Consider the following 20,729-nt stretch of genomic DNA (forward strand, 5'->3'; position numbering starts at 1 on the left):
AAGATAATTCGAGGAAATTGTGGTAATCGTGAAAATGGTGGTAAACCGTGAAAGACTTCAGGGCGGCACGATGGTCCTCGTCTACCGGTCGTATCCACCCGTCTGCACCTTTTCTCTGCGTCGCTCCCGTCATTGCTATATACATTATAGGAGTTTTGCGGGGGGTTGTACAAGTTATTTGCTGTCAGGGCAAGTCTGGCTGCAGATGGGGTTGGCGCCATGTGCGTCTTGGTCAGCGTACACATTTTGCTGCCTTGCCTCGGCCAGACATTACGCGTAAGTGCGGCACGTCTCTAGCACGCTTGACTTGAGGGAAAGCCAGACCGCAGCCGGAAAAGAAGCACCTGTCGGGTGCGGGGTAAACCAGGAGGCAGTTGGTTGTAGTTCGGAGGTGCAGGTGCAAGGTGCTTCTTAAGGGTGCGCTGTACTTAACCAGGCTTGTGGAAATCAGGTTGAGTTGGACGGCGGGGACGCAGAAGGTACGGGCGACTGTAAGGTGGAGTGGTAGAAAATTAGCGCAGATACCACTGGGACGCGGGGGTGCGTATTTCTATTTGCGCCCACGTACAGCGCTCGACCGCTGGCGCCACGCTGCGCCGCTCGCGCGTACCGCGTTTCTAGGTGGTTGCTTTCGCCGAGGGCGCTCGAACGCAATTATATGGTTTGCATGAATGCATGCGCTGAAACCGTGGCCGTAAACACTACCTTGCGTTTCTGTGAAATGGCAGGAGCTAGTGTAAATTTTGATAAAAGTAGGGGGTTTTGGCTAGGCATGTGGGCTCTAACTCCCTCTGTGTTCTCGAATATTCATTGGAATCAGTCTTCGCTGCGATATCTTGGTGTGCCTCTCGATAACTTCCGTAATAGTGGACCTCATTGGACATCCGCGATAACCACAATCCGTCGAAAGGTGACAACCTGGCTGGGACGCGACTTCTCCATTTTCGCAAGAGCTAAGGCGTGCAATATATTCCTTGCTTCTAAGCTTCTTTATGTTCTGCAGGTCTTGCACTGCTCCCGCATCCATGTTCAGGCATTCCACAGAATATTTGCATGTTTTATTTGGCAGTCATCATGGGAATCTATGAGAAGGGATAATCTTTTTCTTCCACTTGAGAAGGGAGGTCTCAGTCTTGTGCATTTGTTTGTGAGACAATTGGTCATGCGATTATTTTACCTTAAAAATGTTCGTCATCCTTTCCTTCTTGCAGTTAATAGAACACGTCTTGCTTCACACCTCCCTTTTCTTTTGTCACGACAAACTCTGCTCAAGAACTGCCGTTATGGGGCTTCCTAAAAGAACTCGTGGATACTATCTCATTTTTAAAAGCCAGATTCACGTTAGAATATTTATTTAGCGTTGATCGAACATCGCTAAATATAGCACTTGTAAATAACCTTTTCCCTGCACCTATGTATCGAAAGCCGTATCTGTCTCTATTTGGTCAAGATGTTTTTTGCCCTGTTCGTCGAATGTGTATAACGCCAGCAGCGAAAACATTTTTCTTTAAGCTGCACACTTCCACCCTGCCAGTTAAAACATGGCTTCATGAGAAAGGATTATATGTACCGTGGAATACAAATTGTAGACTGTGCAGCCAACCTGAGACAATAGAACATTGCTTTATTCTTTGTCGTGATGCATTTTATTTTTGGGACATTTTACAAAGAACTATCAAAAAAGAATTTCCTCTAACACCTTACGGTATCCGGTTCCTTCCTTTCAAAAAGACAATCAGTAATGCACCATATGATTTGTTTATGTTATTAGGACTGTATTCATTATGGAGAAGCCGAATGATCGACAGACATGCTGAGCCACCCCGCTCGACAAGGTCTGTCTTTCGAGAAGAGGCTGCTCAAGTGCGGAGTGTGGTTACAACCTTTGACCCCGTTCCGGAATGGATTTCGTATCTGGACGCTTGTGTTTGTTTACCCGATTTTTGAACTTTCATTGGACTGCCTAGCTTGTGTGAATTTGTTTTTCATGTATGTGTATATGTAACACAACTAATTTTCGCATATAACTACTAATATTTCCATGCAATAAAGAAAAAAAAGTGGCCTTAAGGCTGAGTGGTTACGGCGCTCGCTTCAGGATTAAGCGTTCGCGGGTTCGATTCTCGCTTTGGGTAGAGTTTTTTTTTAATATCAAGCTTTTCTTTTTTTTCTCTGTTTGCCAGCGCGGTCAGTTGAACCCCGGTGCCACGGCGGAAGCCGTGGTGCCGGGCGCCAACGCGAAGCGGCGGTCGTTGGGGTGTTGCGGAGCGCAGCGTAGCAACACCCCAAATAAAAAAAATCACAGCATATCCACGGGGTGAATGATGATGAGTGGGGCGAAGCTCCGGGGGATCATTCGGGTAAACCACAGCTACGGACGAAAGATAAAGAGAGCGCGCGTCGGGAACGAGAGAGAAAGAGAGCGCGCGTCGGGAACGAACGCCCTTGTGCAATGCAGCGCCCCTAGCTACGGACGAGAAAGAAAGTGCGCGTCGGGAACGAACGCCCTTGTGCACCGCAGCGCACCTAGCTACGGACGAGAGAGAAATACGTTTAGTTTATACCGACATTTGGTACTAGCGTTAAGACTGGTTACACACTACGACGGGGACGAACGGGTGCCGCTATAAGGAGCTTCGCCCCTAAAACGCCGGAAGCGTTCTCCGGAAGCCAGAAGCTGGCTTCCGGAACCGGAAGCGGAACCGGAAGTGGAAACGGAAGCGGAAGTCGGCTTCCGGTTATACTATACATATACATATATATGTATATATGGGTATACATACAAAAGGGACACACAACGCCAACTATTGAGCAATTCATAAAACTAGACGTGGCTACCTACTACGACGGGGACGAACGGGTGCCGCTATAAGGAGCTTCGCCCCTAAATAAATACTGCTCCAGTCAGGTAGACTGCTCCCTCCCTGATAGTGAGATTATATTTGGATCATCAAAACAGTGATGCGTTTATTTAGGAATACCACCGATCCCCTCACAGCAGGCTAGTCACCACCAGCCCAGCGTGTTTTCCGTCAACGCCTCCTCCGTTCCAACGGCGGCGGCTAGAAACATGGTACGTGCGAGCGGCGCAGCGGGGCGCCAGCGAAAAGAAGCACCTGTTGGTGCGGGGTAAACCAGGAGGCACTGGGTTGCAGTTCGGAGGTGCAGCTTCTCGTAGGTAGCTCTGTCGTTGTTTCTTAAGGGTGCGCTGTACTTAATCAGGCTCGTGGAAATCAGGTTGAGTTGGACGGCGGGGATGCAGAAGGTGCAGGCGACTGTAAGATAGACCGGTTGAAAAGTAGAGCTCGCGCAGCCTCACGGGCCTTGTCGTTTGCGCGGATATCACTGGAACCCGGAACTGAGTGAATGACCCCACTCTTGGATGCAGCTGCATTATCAGTTCGCCTTTATCTGATGTGGTGGAATGCACGTAATGGTGGCATTAGAGCGATTAGCATTATTTGCCTACTTCAGACACATTGAGCCTATTCCTCTAGCCTCTTGTGCCGACCAAGTGACCCAATATATCTACTAACTTGTGCTACTATAAGTATGAGGTCGGGGTGATGATGCCGATGATGCCGGGTGATGATGGTTGTTCCATTGTCATCGCTGTAGCTTCCTCATCCTACTCTCGTCATGCAGTCGTCTTCATACAATTGTCGTCATGTCGTCATCGTCACCCTGTCCCCGCACCATGAATCGTCATCATTTCAGAAGCGTCATCCAATTGTCGCCATGCCGTCGTCGTTATAACGAATTCAGCGTTCCATCGACATCATTCCTTCTTCATTCTATCGTAATCATGCTGTCATACAATCGTGATTACGCCACCGGTTTTATGCCATCGTCCTCACTGCGTAGTCATCATGCAGTCGTCGTCATGCATTCCTTCTCATACCATCGTCGTGATGCCGTCGTGGTCGCTCCATCTTCATCAATCCAGCTTCGTCATCCGCTTCTCGTCATACAGTTGTCGTCATACAGTCGTAGTGGCAGAGCAACGAAGACGGTACGTCTTCGTTGCTCCATCGACGCCATTACGTCTTCGTCAATCCATCGTCATAAAGCTGTCGTCATTCAATCATGATTATGCCAGCACTCTCATACCATCGTTGTCATACACTCGTTGCCATCCCATTGTCCTCATGGCGTCACGCTGGCGTCTTCATCAACTCAGAATCATTATGCTGTTATCGTCACGCGGTCATCATCACACCAACTTCGTCGTTCCATCGACGTCATTCCATCGTCGTCACTGCGTCATCGTCATGCAGTCGTCGTCATGCCGTCATGGTCATGGCCGACATTTGCGAGCGAATATCATAGCAAAGTTACGGTTGCTAGACCCATCTAGCCACCGTAGCAAAGTGGTCCGATCCTGGAGGCAGTGGATGTCGCATATAACCGAAACAGTGGCAGAATGACCACCACACATTCAAAATGAAGGCTTCTTCAGCCATACATTTTTCTTACTAGCATGGCACGTTCAATCGTATCCATTTCCCGAAAGGACACAAAGGATATTGCTGCAGATGTTGCTGATAATAAAGAAACTCGGTTAACTGACAGAGGGGAAAATTGTACACTTTGTCTAACTTGAAAACGGGCTCACGTCATGTCAGGAACAGATTTTCCTAATGAGCGACATGCTCCAAACGCTTGAGAGAAAAGTCGATGATTTAGAAAACCACAGCCCACGGGGGAAATTGAAAAGGTATGGGCTTCCGGAACTTGAAGTGGAAAACAGTGATTAACTGGAAAACACTGTACACAAGGATTTTTTTCAAGACATCTTGGAACTTGACTGCATAGCCGGTGAGCACATTCACAGGTTAGGCAGAGAGACAAGCAATAGAGCCCGACCGGTGATTTTGAAGCTTTTGGACTCAAGATACAAATGGTTATTTGAAAAGAGCATACAAAATTAAAGACATGGTCTTTTCTATAAGCGAATCGTGATGGACCTCAACGGGGTTCTTTTGTATTTGAGAAGTTGTATATTAGTAACGTCGGCCACATTTGGGTTGGCAAATAAAAATGATAAAATACCTGTTAAAAAAAACGGAAACAAAAAACCAAGCAGACCTTTTACGTGAAGGCAGGCGCTGTATAACCGAACCAAATGCAAGGAAATTGAGCGATCCTGCTATTTTGACGAGTCCTTTGTTTTATGAGACATCTATTTTTCTACCTTGAAGTAACACTGTAGGGCTTAATGAGAAGGGTTTGTAAATAATTAATGTTAGTGCGCGTAGCGTGGTTAGAATGACTTGCTTGAAATTACTTTGTTCGATTATGATCCGCACCTTGCAGTGTTCACTGAGAGCTAGTTGCACAATAACATCAGCAATTATTTGGTCTTTTCTCCTAATTACAACGTTTTTCGAAAGGACCGCTAGGTCTTCCATAGGTGGCGGCGTATATAGCGGTCTTTCTTAAACCTAGTATCCAAGCTGTCATACTTGATAATGTTTTTGAGCTTGTGTGCACATGCAATATATATTATCTGTGTGTCTGTCCTTTCAATGCCTTTATTATTGCACTATACTCACTATGATGTGCATGTCCTGCTTGGATTTTGTTGTGGTCTGCAGTATAGTGTACTAAATAAAATAAATAAATAAAATTTGGGTGATTTCAGATTAATCCGTTGTAACCGTCATCGCGCCTTGCTGGGCAGGCACGTGTTTCGCTTTGCTACAAAACGCGGTGCAGTAGATAAACAGTTTTTTAAAACGAAGCTTTTCTTGTGAACCTTCCCGGACTTTGGTGAGCATGGCTGATGATTGTCCTGCTGAATCCCTCACGCACAGAACAGCACTCGCATAACGCATACGCTTATGTGTAAGCCTCATCTGTACTACCACGCTACAGTTTCCGACAACGCTCTATGCCTTCTTTCCCAGGGTACGTGTGACGTGTCTGTTCTGTCGGTTTCTTGCCAAGTGGGGTAGATCCTGGAGGAATTGTGGGAGGTGCCGTGGGTTGCTAGGTGTGGTTCTCCGCATCTTGCCAAGCAGAATAGTAATATCTATGCTGAGAAACGCTGGAACGCAGAAACGATCATTTGTATAGCATTTAATTAACCGCTTCAGAAAGCTTCGCTTCACAGCGATTCTAATATCTGCGTTAATCTGTATTTTTGTAGCACTTATTTAGCCGCTTTACGAAAACTTTTACATAGATTCCTACGAGTGCGTTGGATCTACATTTTTTTTTATGCGATTAGCATTCTTTGCTTACTTCAGGTGTTTTTAGCCTGCCTGCCTGCCTGCCTGCCTGCCTGCCTGCCTGCCTGCCTGCCTGCCTGCCTATCTATCTATCTATCTATCTATCTATCTATCTATCTATCTATCTATCTATCTATCTATCTATCTATCTATCTATCTATCTATCTATCTATCTATCTATCTACTGTATCTCTTTATCTATATCTATACCACGGTGTAAGATATATACTCTTAAGGTGGGGACACTTCTCAGCTTGGGGCCGTATTCTGAAACGTTAGGCGAAATCAGCGTGCGCGCTGATTGGCTGGTTGAGCAAAATTGAATGACGTCGGCCTGAACCACCCAATCAGCTCATCCAATTTTGCTAAAACAGCCAATCGGCGCACGCCTGAAAGCGAAAAAAGAAATTTCGCCTAGGCGAACGTTTCAGAATACGGCCCCAGCTTGCTAGACGCGATCGACCAGATAAAGTAGCACGGGCGCGCGTCTATCGGGGCGGTGACGGCAGCGAATACCTATCGGCGGAACGACGCAACTTCAGTTAGAACGCACGCGAGAGCGTGCTCCGACAAGGAACGCGCGCATCTCCCCGGTGACCTACTTTCATGCGTCACCCAATCATTTCGGATTTCCCGCGAACCGCTGGTTGCTATAACAACGGGAGATTAAACCAATAAAAAGCTTTCTGTGTTGAAGTTGCGTCGTACTGCCGATGGGTATCCGCTGCCGTCACCGGGCAGATCGGCGCGCGCCTTTGCTACTTTATCTGGTCGATCGAGTCTGGCGAGTGTCCTCACCTAAAGAGTATATATCTTACACCGTGATCTATACCCACTTTCGTCGACCCAGTGACCCAAGTTGCCTACCAGCTTGTGCCTCTAGGTATGTGCTTGTGGTGCCGACGAGAGTGTTCCTTCGTAGCCGATCCAGCTTCTTCACGCCATCGTTGTCATACAGCCGTGTTGCCTTCATTGCCATACCATCGTCATGAGGCCGTCGTGGTCGTTCCATCGTCGTCACTGTATAGCTTTGCCATTCGACTCTCATCCTGCCGTCGGCGTCACGCGTTCGTCGCCATACACTCGTCTTCATTCCATTGTCATCATACCGTTGGCGCTGTTTGGCCATAACTGGCCCTTGCGCCAAAAAAATCATCCATAAATCATCATCATGTCATCATACCTTTTCATGCCATCGTCGTCACTGCGTCCTCGTCATACAGTCGTCGTCAGACATTCGTTGTCATGCCGTCGACGTTACACCGTAGCGGTCGCACCATCGTCGTCATTGGAACTTCGTCATCCGACTCTCAATATGTCGTCGTCGTCACACGGACGTCGTCATACGATTGTTGTCATGCCGCCGTTGTCATGCTGTCGTTTTACCATCAGACGTCATCCCATTGTCTCTCGTCGTCATGCCGGCTTCGGCGTTGCATCGACGTCAATCCTTCTCAGCCATTCTGTCGTAATCACGCTGTCGTAATTCAATTGTGATTAAGCCGCCGTTGTCATGTCGCCGTCGTTTTGGCGTCGTTGTCATTCCAGCTTCGCCATCCGGTTGTCGTCATAACGTCGCCGTCGAACACGTGTCATCATCCCCTTGTCCTCCTGCTGTCATCGTCGTACTGGCTTTGTCGTTTCATCGACGTCATTCCTTTATTGTCACTCCATCGTCGTCACTGCAGCGACATCGTCATACAATCGTCGTGACGCCGTCTTGCTCATGGGCGACCTTGGCAATCGAATATCGCCGCAAAGTGGCCCGATACCGGAGACAGCAGTGTATGTCTCATGTAGCCAGAGCGAAGGAAGTCTCAAAAGGACCACTACAGATTTTAAATAAACGTAGCTTCAGCAATTGGGTGTGTCGCTGCTTAGCTTCAATGCTAATCGCATTGCCGTCGGCAGTCATCTTGAGATGGGTTCTGCCGTAATTTTTCTGTGTGTGATTCATTCGGCAAGACTGCGGTAACCACGCTCAGCAAAGCCATGGGAAGGGCTTTGCTGAGCGTAGAAAGCTTCGTTTTAAAATAATTACGAATACGGTGGTGCCGTTCAACCTCGGTCTCCCAGCACAACAGCTCGATCGATGATCTATAACCACTAGGCCGGAACCGCACGCACACCTGCTTCTCACGTGCCAGCGCCATCTGTACTCCGTTGTACTGCATTCCAACAGCGTGCTTTACTGTACTCCAACAGCGTGCAACGCTGTTGAAGCCACGGGAGAAGTTTGGTCATCGAAATATCCGCAGCTTCGTGGTCAACCAATTGGTTCCGCATTCGGGTCTGACATACGAATTGCTTCTTCGCACATTTCGTTCAGATAATTTTGCGCTTGAAATACTTTTATGGCCAAAGTTAAAATTAAATTCTGCGCTTTAACGTAGCCAAAACCACGATCTCATGAGACACGCCGTAGTGGGAGACTTCGGATTAATTTTGAGCACATGGGGTTCTTTATCATGCACTTAAATCTAAGTACACGAGTGTTTCTGCATTTCGTCTCCATCGAAATGTGGCCACCGCGGCCGTGATCGAACCGGCGACTTCGAGTTCTGCAGCGCAACGCCATATATAGCCACTAAGCTACCACGGCGGGTGTGATCAAAGTGACGTTCCACCGGACGGGCATCCTCTGTTGAGGAAGTTTATTTGTTGCCTCACTTTTGGAGAAGTGTTTGCGTGATTAATTGTACGTGCTGCGTAGCGTTTTATATTTTGCTTGTAGACGTAGTCATCGCTGTTTTGTCCGCTATGTGTACACTTAATGCACGTATGTTTTTTTTATGTTCTTTTTTATTATATTCGTAATAAATGCTATGAAAAAAAAAAGAGAGAGCGTTTCGTGATCAAGTTGCAAATATTCGGTTAAACGCATGAATTTGCCACTTGACCATGAAACACTTTTTTGTTCATGGCACGTTACGAAGGTCATTCCAAGCCAAACGTCCTAGACACTGCACTCGACCCTATATATTACGTTCACTATGCTATTTTTCCTCGTAGGTTATTTATGAAAGAAATAATTTTCTGTCCCTTACAGCGACTTGAATATTGCAACGGTGGTCAAAACCTGTGTTGAAAGAAAAAAAGTCACCAGAAATAAAATACTACGTGGAGCTCCTAAAAGTCTCGTAGTTACTAAAAAGTCAATCGCGCTTTTATTGCAGCCGATTTTCGGTCGCTACTTCGTCTCACGATGTGCTTTGCGGTGCAGCAATACGGCGATTCTGGGCCAATATTGATTTTTAACGAAGTCTTTGCATGCTTTACAATGCCAATACAAATGCGTCGTTTGTTTGGATAGTTAGCGATAAATGAGTAAAAAATGTATTGAAATCAATGAGCGAGTATTTTAGAAGAAGAGAAGAAGAAAATGTGCGAAAAGCCTCTTGCTTAGGGACATGTATAGCTTGTTGAGGCCCAAGTAAAGATGTGCGCAAGACGTCATTTGAAAGAATTTACAAAAGAAATTTATTTCTGAAAGTTTATTCGGAGTAATTTTGGTTTTAGGCGAGAAAAAAAATGGAGGACGCTTAAGCTTCGCCTTTAAGAGTGGAACGCGATAGCGTTATCGGGCCCCGTTCGCATCGCACTTTTCTTTATGAGTAGGCTTCACTGCATCACACAACGTGGGAAAGCCAGCTTACAACGACCAAGCTTACATCGATCCCCTTAAGCCCGGCGCACACGGAGCGAACTTTCACGGCGAACTTCGCGCGGCCCGCACCAGCGCGGCGGAACGCCAGCGTGCCGCGGCCGTGCTGCACCCACATGCGGCGAAAACAGGCGGCCGCCGCCGCCGCCACGATTTCAGTGTTGCTAGAAACAGCGTGATTCCATTCCCAGTAAAATGCACTGAAAAAATAGTTTTGGTATCTGCAACTGAACCATATTGGTCGCGCCTGGACAGCTGTGATCAGTCGATCACATTGTACACGATGCGCACAGCTTTTGTCGCCATGTTCGCTCTACGCTCTTTGGCTGGATAGCCGATTCAAATGCGGCGACAGGAAGTAGGACGCGACCGCGCCCTGATTGGTCGGCGCTGACAGCCTTAATTCGCCGCTACCGTAGAGCGGTTGCCCGCCTGCGAACATATCTAGCCCATCTTGACCGACGGCGAACAGCCGCCGGCCGCACGGCGGACGCCGCGCACAGCCCTTCGCCAGTTTTTCGCAAGAAAATCGCTCCATGTGGGTCGGGCTTTGAAGTCGACTTCACTTTTAATCAGAAATGCATTGCTGGAAAGACATTTTTCCAGGGGCAATATATGCCGTCTTATATCACAATGTGAAGGTCCTAGGACCTTTCTCTATTATTTAATTAATTGTTTGCTGTTGCCTCGAGGCGCGCACGTGTCGAAAACGCATTAGGCAGGCTGTCCCAGTTTGACCTGCCGAGGACGCGAGCACTATCTGGATGGGGTTTTAGCAAGTCACCTACCTTGGCCACGGCCACCTGCCTCGCGCGCCGATCTAGGCGGCCGTGTCCGGGCGCGCCGCTGTTGTATAGGTAGAAATGCCGGAAACCAAGGGTTTGCGTTTGAGTTTCCTCGTAGCAGAATTATGTTTTCTCGGACATTCAAATTACAATCCGACGTTATCATGTCTGAAGGTTGTGGTTAAGTCGTACTTAACGATTTTCTGACGGATGTTTGAGAAATTCAATTTTGTTCACTAACGCCTTGCGCCACGCGGAGGGACTGCGCTGTCGGGGTGGTTCGGGATGATTTTCGTGACCGGGCAACGCCCCCGACACCGGACACCGGATTTTCTGCGACGCGGGGCTCTTAACGCTGTCGTGTTAATATATATATATCGCGAGTCCACCGCGTCCCTAGGCGCCAGGTCGTAAGGCCGCTTTACTTCACAGGGCGCTTCTTCGGGGCAACAGAGATGTGGCGGCCGCTAGTGCGGCAAGACCGCGTGCTGCTTGTGTTCTTACATCGCCGGCAGCTTTAAAACGGTGTGGTTGGCACTATAGACTTCGGAAGGGCGTCATTGGCAGCCGACTATAGTAGCAGCTATTTCACTGCCGCGTCGCTACATTGGTTGCATTTGAGGCATTCGCAGTAGAACTCATAGGTTGTGAGTCCAGTCTTGGTGCTTTCGGGAGGGGGAAAACAATTAAATGTCGTGTATAAAGAATAAAATTTATTCAGTAACTGTTTTTCGAGCACATACATGTATGCAACCTACACAGTTAAAATTTTCGCTACACGTCACCAAAAGGTGGCCTTCATTTCTTCAAAATGTGAAATGTACGTCTGCTGTTCTTGCTCCTGCCATGAAACAAGTAATAGTGTAGCTCTTATTTAGAAACGGCCTGAAAATGAAATCGATAAAATCAGAAGTGACACAGGCCTTTAGAAAAAATTTAGTTCAGTGTTCTTATATAAATGGCTCTGCGCGTTCGACCAAGGTCGTTTTCACGAAGGTATATACAAGTCATGATTACACAATGAAATTTGGCAGTTAGACCTGTAAGTGTTTTGAATACATTTTTGATGGTGATAATATATTTAGACTGCAACGCTGTGTAGACTATCTTTGGACGGAGATTCAATTTAGTTCCAGCATTTGAAAATCCAACGATTTCATGCAATAAGGCACAGCAATCGTTGGGCGCGGTTGATACTTTATCCGGACCTCTCCCCTCGCCCGCTGGATAAATATAGCAAGCAGATTGTTGTTGTTTTTTTTTCTCTTTTTTTTAATCTGGTTAGGAGGCCCCAAAAAACAGGGTATGCTGCAATTAGCGCAAGCGGACAATTGTTACGGCGGGAACTGTCCAGCGCCAGGATTTCTGCGCAGTGCGAGCATATATGGCGAACCCCGCGCGTAGCCCGCTATAGCGCGTCCCGCGGAGGCACTAAAGACAATCCTCGGGCCCAAGCAGGCGATACGTAGTAAAGAAAGGGTTACTTACGTGGTCACTCTATTAAGGAAATTTTGCTTCAGCTGTAGTTTTGTTAGACTTTCTAGCGTGCAGCCGAAAGTGCCCGCTTTCAAAAGTGTGTGTGTGCGGAGGGGGGGCGCAAATGGAAATGGCATACTCCCCCCCCCCCACCCCCTTTGACAACCTGCCCCCCCCCCCCCCCCCCCCCATAGGCGTAGATACGCCTATGAGCCCCACCCAGTCATATGGTAGGCTGCGCTGCTCAGCTGTAGCCTGGATGACTTACCGGGCCCGCTCAGCAGCCAAGGTCACAAAAGCCCTAGAGGGCCTGGGAGAAGACGGCATTTCAATCGCTTTGAATAAAGAATTACTCTACTACTAGTACTACTATACTACAAGCGAAGGCGAATGAGGTCGCAAACGTTCGAGGCGTCGCTCGTAATAAGTTGAGATGCCTGTCAGCCCTGTCTATACCGACACGCTTTCGACATGCCTACTAAGGTAGTGAACTGGTTCACGACCGTGGTGACGACGCATCGGGCTGGCCGATGTGAAAATGGGTGCTTTGCGAAAGTGCAACATCTCGACTATGTTGGATGTTCTTTTCATAATCGAATGCGTTTTTTTCATTCGGCCTAAATTCGATTAAAATTTTCCTTTTTTTTCCCCCTTTTTTTTTTCTGTCCTTCTGAATTTCGGGGGATAGCCTAGAATCGAAACCGGCACATATTCGAATAAGTACCCCCCCAGTAGGGTTTTACTTCCAATGACTTTAGTTTGCCCTTGTTTCAGTGGTATAGCATTTTCTCATTTACTTCCTTCTTATATGTTGTCTGTGTCTTTTCTTTGTCTTTCTTTTCTGCAGGCTGACATTTTGGCATATCCGGCCTTTCAGATGCAAAACTACTCGTACTTTGCAGCAACGCGAACCCGCTCTGTGTGGACCCCTGGCTGAAAAAAAAAAAAAAAGAAAATAGAAAACAATATTTGCTGCTGAGAAAATCAAGAAAGAAAGAAAGAAAGAAAGAAAGAAAGAAAGAAACAAACAAACAAACAAACAAACAAACAAACAAACAAACAAACAAACAAACAAACAAACAAACATCCAGAAGTTGCATTTTGCAAGGGTTATTTTCTTTTATGATTCTGTTCACGTGTACGGCCCACCAACTGGACGGCCGACGCCGTGGCTTCGTGCGGCGAAGGGAAAAAAAAAAAAGAGAGAGAGAGAAAAAAAAAAAAGAAAAAAAAAAAACAGTAAGTGAAAAGAATCGCTGCAGAATCGGCTCTGGATCGACAGTGAAGCTCGCTTTTAATGTCAGCAATATCTTTAACCTGCCGGAAAGCAGCGAAACAGCGTGAAGAAAATGGCCAAGAGGAGCCTAGCAAACTTCGCGCCGGTTTGCAGTTTGCGACAGCATCAGTGGCAGAAATGAAACCGAAATATATCTTCAGCAATGATGGCGAAAGTTTTGTACTCCTTTACATAAATAAAATTCGTCATGAAACAAATAAATTGAAACTGCAACTGCTAGATCAAGCTTCTTGAATTGTTTATATTTTTTGCTATCACCCTCTCTTCTGTTAGTAAACAGAGATGCGTACGGCCGGTACGTCAGTGCGGCTCAGTCAACTCTGTGGATAAACAGCGTCGGCCAGTAGTTCGAGTGTCGGCGTCAGAGTAGCACGTGTGTATCGAACGTTAAGATGGCTGAAGTGCCGGTTAGTGAGTTGCGAAAGGCCATCTCGGGTAAGAAATTTGTTTAAATTAACCTTAGCGCACATTTAATCGTATGTGATAGGTGACGGGAAACGGCTTTCTGCCATGTGTGGTGGTAATCTTGGGAAGTGTCTGATGTGCTTTCAGAGATGTTGGATGGAGCGGACCTCGATTTGCTTTCGTCGAAGAAAATCCGGCAGCAGTTGGAAAAAAAGTACGGTATCGATTTCACTGACAGGTAAGCCGTGTGTTTGTGATGTTATACTTTCCTGGGCTTGACAGTTCCTCGTGTCATTGGGAAGTGGAACACATGTAGTTTAAAAGATCGCGTGGTTCCAAAAAGCGAGGCTTAGCTCTCCATCGTACAGTGTTCCGTGGTGATGAGATGCGTCCCCGTTCTCATCACTCTTAATTCGTCGAAGTATTGTGGGGTTTAATGAAGCGATTTCATGTAGCACGAACTGTTTAATACTACGGTGGCAATTATATCAGATATCGGCGTATCTACGCAGAAAAATAACGGTAGTGTGCAGCTCGTTGTTACATGAGACGCTGCGACGCAGGTGACATCAGACATCTCGCAAGTAACCTCAGTTGTCATTTGGCTCTGTGCGCATTTGACAAGTGAGGGGCCGCTCAACATCGCAATCGCAGTGGCTCGTGTAACAGCGAATAAAAATTGGGCTAAATTGAATTGTTAGCTCCCGAGCGCCTATCGGGGGGGCCCCGATTGCTTGTTGCTAGCCCGTGGGATACCGTGGGATCGGCAGCAGAGACTCCGGACGCTCATTTTACGCGCGTTCGGTATAGTTTTTGTGCGTATGGATGGCATTGGTTTTACTTTTCAGGTATTTAATGCCCAGTGTTTGCAAGAATTTCATCCGCCAGCCTTGCCCGCGGGAAAGTGACTGCGAACGTCTTTGAAGTATGCGTTGGCGCGCGCCGACTGCGAATTCGAACACATCGTGGTGTGGTCATGAGGAATGTTTTAACTTTTTGCGCACACCGCGCTGTGCCATTGCGCTGCGCCTTGTTGCCGATCACCACGAACTACGGCGTGCTCACTGGTTATAAGCATTTTTTATTGTCTTAATTTGCGAGATGGTATACATACGGCGTGTCGCCTAACGTCTGTCGCGTCTGGTGTAGGCAGTGTCGGATTAATCCTTTGCGGAAAAGCTGTGGGGTATCACTGACGTTGAACGTAGTAGTGCAGAGAGGAGACGGCAAAATATTACGTTTGTGTGAGGTTTCAGCGCGGGCGCTTAGTATGAAATAAAAGCCAATCCTTATGGTCCCCCTGTAGACGCCAGCTGCAGAAAAGTGCCTGCGAGCATGCATGTGTCGCCGCGCGTCCGCTGTTCGAACATGATTCGAACACGTCGTGGTGGCAGTCATAAATATTTTAACCTTTTACGCGAACTAAATTGTGTTGTTACGCTATTCGTTCACCATGTTCACCGTGAGAATATGATGTGCTTTACGAGTATATGGCATATTTTTAGTCTGTCAGATCCGTGCGGTGTGTTAGTGAGCATCGGACTCCTTTAGTGCTGCGTCTTGTTACCCACGTGATTATAAATATATATTTTCGGTAGTGTTTTTAGGTGTCACTACGTTCCGTGGCAGTGTTTCATCATTGAAGTGAGTACGTTAAAGCTACAAAGCGGTCTAAAAATGTATAGTATTTGTGCGTTAAGCACAGCTCACGTCCGTAACTAATGTTGAGGTGTGTGCCTGAGGTAGAGAGCAAAACTAATCGGGATCTCGCGTGGAATCTATAAGCCTCACTAATCGTCAGTTTGTGCCAGTGACTCGAACAACTTTCAGTCTGGCTTACTTTTTATAAATGAATGAATGAATTGACTGTTAAAAGTTTTTGCGTTCTTGATATGAGTTGTTTGGAAACCTAGAGAGCGAGTTTTGTTTTAGTTTTAGCATTTGCCCTTTCATGTTTACACCAGAAAAACATGCAACATTTTATTGGCAGTACTGTAAAAATATTGAATTGTAGCAGTGTTTTATTAACCTTGGTGCAAGGAAAAGGTGAATTTCAAACCAACCAGTGTTGCGTAGAGGTATCAATCGTTCTAGTATGGACCTAGCAGTTAACATTTGTATTTGTAGTGGAATACACTTCCCTTCTCTTTTGTAGTTTAACTGTAGCTGCCGTGTTTCGATGGGATGTATGGTATGAGGACAGTTTTGCAATGAATGTTATTTTCTACCCTGTTCAAGCTCCACACCGTCTGTGTCATGAGCCAACTTTGGTCTTGAATGTTTGCCAAAAGTAAACTCTCGTGTTGTAGGTCTTTTTTAGTCTGCCTTTTTCTTTTTCAAGTGAAGCGTGATGTAATGTGGGCATTTCTTGTTATTTGCAGTTTGTAAAGATTTGTATGTTGGCTTCTCAGTTTTTGCTAGTAAGCCAAGTAGCACTTCTCCATATTTTCCTATCTTGGAAGCACTTGTGTAATGTGTTCCAATTCTTATAGCTTTTCATTTTATAAAAGCTATCTTCACTGCATAAATGTGGTGTTGGTATATCTTGCAAGAATACTAATTAGAATCAAAGTAAAATGGCATACATTGATTTGAGAGCACACTATAAATTTCTCCAAGATTGCTTATGGAATAGCTAATGTTGACTATGAAAATGGGGATGTCGATAAGCAATGCACTATTTAAAATTGTTTTAGAGTATCAACTTTTTTTACAATTGGTTTGTGTTTGTATGAATGCATTACCCTTGTTTTATAGTGCATTGCTTATTGCACTAGTTAGCAGGTCAGTAAACATAAACACAATCAAGAGGTTGATGCTTTGTACAAGTTTGGGTATTCGTGCTGAGGTTTCCTCTCTAGCATGGAAGTGAAGGAACTTTATAGGATCGAAATAGGTCATTTAGCGAACTGCAACTTGTGCAAGTGAGATTACTTCTATGTGCAGTTGGTGTGTGCAGTCTGTACAAAAAAAAAAAAAAACAATGCCTACAGCCATAAGTATTTGGTTGAGAAGCACTAGTCGGACAGTAATTAACAAAGTAATTAATGGACTACTAAATACAACATTGTGGGGCAGATGCCTCAAATTTATATGAATGTATGTATGTATACTGAAGGTATGTATATTTACTAGCCGTGCAGTGGTTTGCTGTTTCATTTTAGTGTCCTTAAAAGGAAACCAGAGAGAAATACTGGATCAGTTTAGATTGATAAAGTGTTCTTGAAGAACTGTACTTGTTCATTTCACGGTAATAGGTTGATTATTAGAAGAGGAACTGATGATCAAACTTTCATTTTTCACTTTTAAGCCACAACCCCAAAGCTGGCATGTCAGTGTGATGTCACGGATGATAAAGTATATTTTCGCAAATCGGCTGTTGTGGTTCAGGAAGAGTTCTTGAACATGCATTCAGTCTGTTCCTCTTTTTGGATACCATTTAATTCATTTTTACCGGTAAAAACCTAACTAGGCCAGAGGAGAGAGTGTTAAAATTCATGACATCACAGTGAGCTGGTGGGGTAACTTCAAGGTTTGCCACATGTAATTTCTTTTCGCACCTTTTCTCGCTTACCAAGCATCTTCTCGCGCTAAGAGTGGCTGTTTTGGTATTGTGGAAGGGTAATGTACTAATACAAAAATGATTTGAGCCAACAGAAATAACTGGTACCGACGACACCTTCAAGTTACCTCACCAGCTCGCTGTGATATCATGGATTTTAATGCCGTCTGCTTGGGCCTTGTTAATTCTTTATACGTAAAAATGAGCTAAATCGTGTTCTAAAGAAGCCAAGATTCATAATGGCAAACTTCGGGAACATTTACTAAGCCAATGCAGCCCAAATATATATATATATATACGAAATTCACATCGTACTGATGTCCTGGCATTGGGGTCTCGGCATGAATTTAAGAAAATGGAGCTTTGTCATTGATTTCTTTTATAATTATCAACCGATTATTGTGAAATTGAGTTTTTGAAGGATTGTTCAGTCTAAACTGATTTATTTTTTAAAAATTAGTGTTCTTTTCAAAGGAAGCTTTAGCTTGAGGCCCACTCTGATTTCAAATACATGTGAAATTTTGCTGGACGAATTTAAGTGAAATTTGTTGCACTTGAGAAAGAAAGAATTTTTATTTAGGGCCTGGAATTTTTTACACACGTTCCCCGAAACTGGTAAGGTAAAAAAAAAAAGAAAAACAGTCCCCCCCCAAGTACATAACCCTGCACCAAAAACGGAAATCTCACTTCTGTAAACTGCATCTGTGAGAAGATCTTTTTTGTTGTTCCTCCTGTACGTGAATAACATTGTTGATGTTGTAAAGCCGAATGTTCAAATAAGACTATTCGCAGATGATTGCGTCTTGTTTAAAGAAATTACCCACACTAGTGACCAAGATGATCTGAATGATAGCAAATTTTCTATTGGTGCACTTTAAGGGGGATGACCTTGAATGTTAAAAAAAGTTTTTTTTTTTTTACGATTTCCTGCAATAAAACATCTTTTTCTTATAGTTATACGCTAGGCTCCTCTGCACTTAAACAGCTTACTAACTATAAATATTTAGGTGTCACCCTTGCAGCAACCTGTCCTGGAACCTTCACATGCAAAATATATCTTTCTCTGCTTTCCATAAACTACGCTTTCTCGAATACAAACTTAAACACACCCCATCCTCTGTTAAATTGCTCGCTTATTACTACTTAATTCGACCGAAGCTCGAGTACGCCTGTATTATCTGGGATCCCTACACTCAATGTAACATAAAAAAACTTGAACGAATCCAAAGACAGGCTATCCGGTTTGTTTACAACAAATTTTCCACATTTGACTCGCCAACTGAACTAATGAGGTCTAATAATATTCCCACACTTGAATCGCGTCGATAAAAATTACGGCTTGGACTTTCTTTCTCAGTTACTTAATAACAAATTGGCACTCGACCCGGCATTGTATGCAAGTCCGCTAGTAACAAGACCTACTCGCCAACATCACCAAAATGCTCCAACCCCCTATTTTGCCTGAACCAACCTATTTAATTACTCTTTCTTTCCACGCACCATTAATGACTGGAATGACTTGCCTTTATAAAACTTGTATCATGATTGTTTACTTTTCGTATCAACATTATTGCCGTATTGTTGCAGCATTTTGTTGTATTGACATTGTTTTACTTCTTGTGTTCTAATATTGTGTTTTAGCCACCCTGCATGGACTTCGTGTCCGCAGTATGTATTAAATAAAAATAAATAAAATCTAAAGTAAACAAATTGGATATATGAATTTGTAGCTTACATGTAATTATTACAATGCTTGCAAGGATTTTGAAGAAGTCCTACTCGCAAATGAGTGCTATTTGTCAGAGCGCTCCTCATTAGATGTAATATTAGGTGCAGTTTACAGAATTGTGATATTGTTTTTTTATTGGGAAGTTAGAGTTGTAAACTTTATACTTGAGCCTTGTTTTCTTTCTTTTTTTTTCAAATTTGCAAGTTTAATCAATTTCTGTAACATAATTGATGGCCTAAATCAATATCCACTTCCTACAGTTACTAGATTGTAACTTTCCTTTTAGTGCATCAAACCTCATCAAATTCTGTACACTGGTTGCCAAGAAGAATGGTTTTTCCGTTCCCATGTATTTCGATAGCAGCCCCTGAGCTAAAGCTTCTGAAGACGTGCAGTGTGGTCTTTGTCTTTATTTTGCAGCTCAGACACTATTGCGAATGAAGTTTGCTGAACTCCTTTTTGTGTCCATTTTACCCTTTTGCAATAAGAGAAATTTGCATTTCTCGCAGTCCATTCTTGGTTGCGCCTTTCATGCTTGAGGAGAGACACATAACACTGCTTAGTTTCTTGTGTGACAAACTGGTGACTGACCTGGTCACATCCACTGGCCTTCATTTGGAATAGGTTGGCTTTTGATTGGCTACATTCAGCAGGGAGCTTCCCAAACCTTTTCCAATACTATAGCATCAGCACTAAAGCCCCTATATTTATAAAAGTAGCGCCATTCTTAGATCTTGCCGCCACCGCGCTCACCCCGGCGCTTCCTCCTCGCCCTCTCTTAGCCGCCTCCTGTCGCCCCAGCCTCCTCCGCTCCCCCATTGGCCAATCCGTGTCACGTGGAAGTTCGCGTCGCGCTTTTGTATATTTTTTTTCTTTCCAGCGCGCTCCGACTGCCATTCTCGGGCCTGTGCGACGAAAGTGCTGTACGCACAAACGGATCAAACGTGTTAGGGACAAGAACTTCGTTGTGATGGCATGCTGCTGCGCCTTAAGTTGCCGCAACCGACAAGGCGAGGGCAAAAGGCTTTTTTTGTTTACCATCCGGCGTCCGCAAACGCTTGCTGCACACTTGATATTTGCGCCGTCTCGCATCGTCGCGTTGCTACTTCCAAAACGGCATTATTAAGACCAGTTACTGACTGACGAAGCAAAATCGCGCCTCAAAAACGTCTCCGCAGGGCGCGATCGAAGTTTTCCTCGGATTTCCTCTGGTAGCGCGTTAGCTGTCGTCTGCCACGGCAGGCCCGACGCAGGCGGCGCCACTGTCGATATCGCGCCTCGATCGCGCTGGTCGCGCCGAGCGCGATAGTGGAACGGAGGAGGAGGGAAGTGGATGGCGCTACTTTTATAAATATAGGGGCTTTAATCAGCACTAGGGTTTTTTTCCAAGAGTTCATCAGATGGTTCTAATTCCGATGCACCTTGGAAGAGGCTGTTATTGGTGCCCTTTGGAACCTACATACTAATAGTGTGTATTTCTGCTTCTCCAAGAGGAAAGTCTTTGCCCTCTCTTGTCTTTGTTGTCACCTATGTATGAGCAAGCATATTGTCTGCATTTTTCGGATCAGAAAGGTTGAC

The 20,729-nt window shown here is 45.2% G+C and overlaps 1 protein-coding gene and 1 pseudogene across 6 annotated transcripts in view; both read left to right on the top strand.

Annotated features, from left to right (window-relative positions):
- Window positions 1-712: 712 nt before the first annotated feature.
- Window positions 713-2,054, top strand: LOC119460446 (uncharacterized; annotated as a pseudogene).
- An 11,697-nt stretch (window positions 2,055-13,751) lies between these two features.
- LOC119460478 (uncharacterized) overlaps window positions 13,752-20,729 on the top strand; it is an 81,196-nt gene continuing 74,218 nt past the window's right edge. For all 6 annotated transcript variants that reach the window (XM_037721420.2, XM_049666666.1, XM_049666680.1 and 3 more), the window contains exons 1-2: window positions 13,752-13,890; window positions 14,008-14,098. In XM_037721420.2, the coding sequence (XP_037577348.2) occupies window positions 13,848-13,890; window positions 14,008-14,098 (134 nt within the window). In that variant the 5' untranslated portion in view covers window positions 13,752-13,847. The remainder of the gene's footprint in view (window positions 13,891-14,007; window positions 14,099-20,729) is intronic.

Source organism: Dermacentor silvarum, chromosome 1 (assembly GCF_013339745.2).
Source record: "Dermacentor silvarum isolate Dsil-2018 chromosome 1, BIME_Dsil_1.4, whole genome shotgun sequence".
Classification (NCBI taxonomy): domain Eukaryota; kingdom Metazoa; phylum Arthropoda; class Arachnida; order Ixodida; family Ixodidae; genus Dermacentor; species Dermacentor silvarum.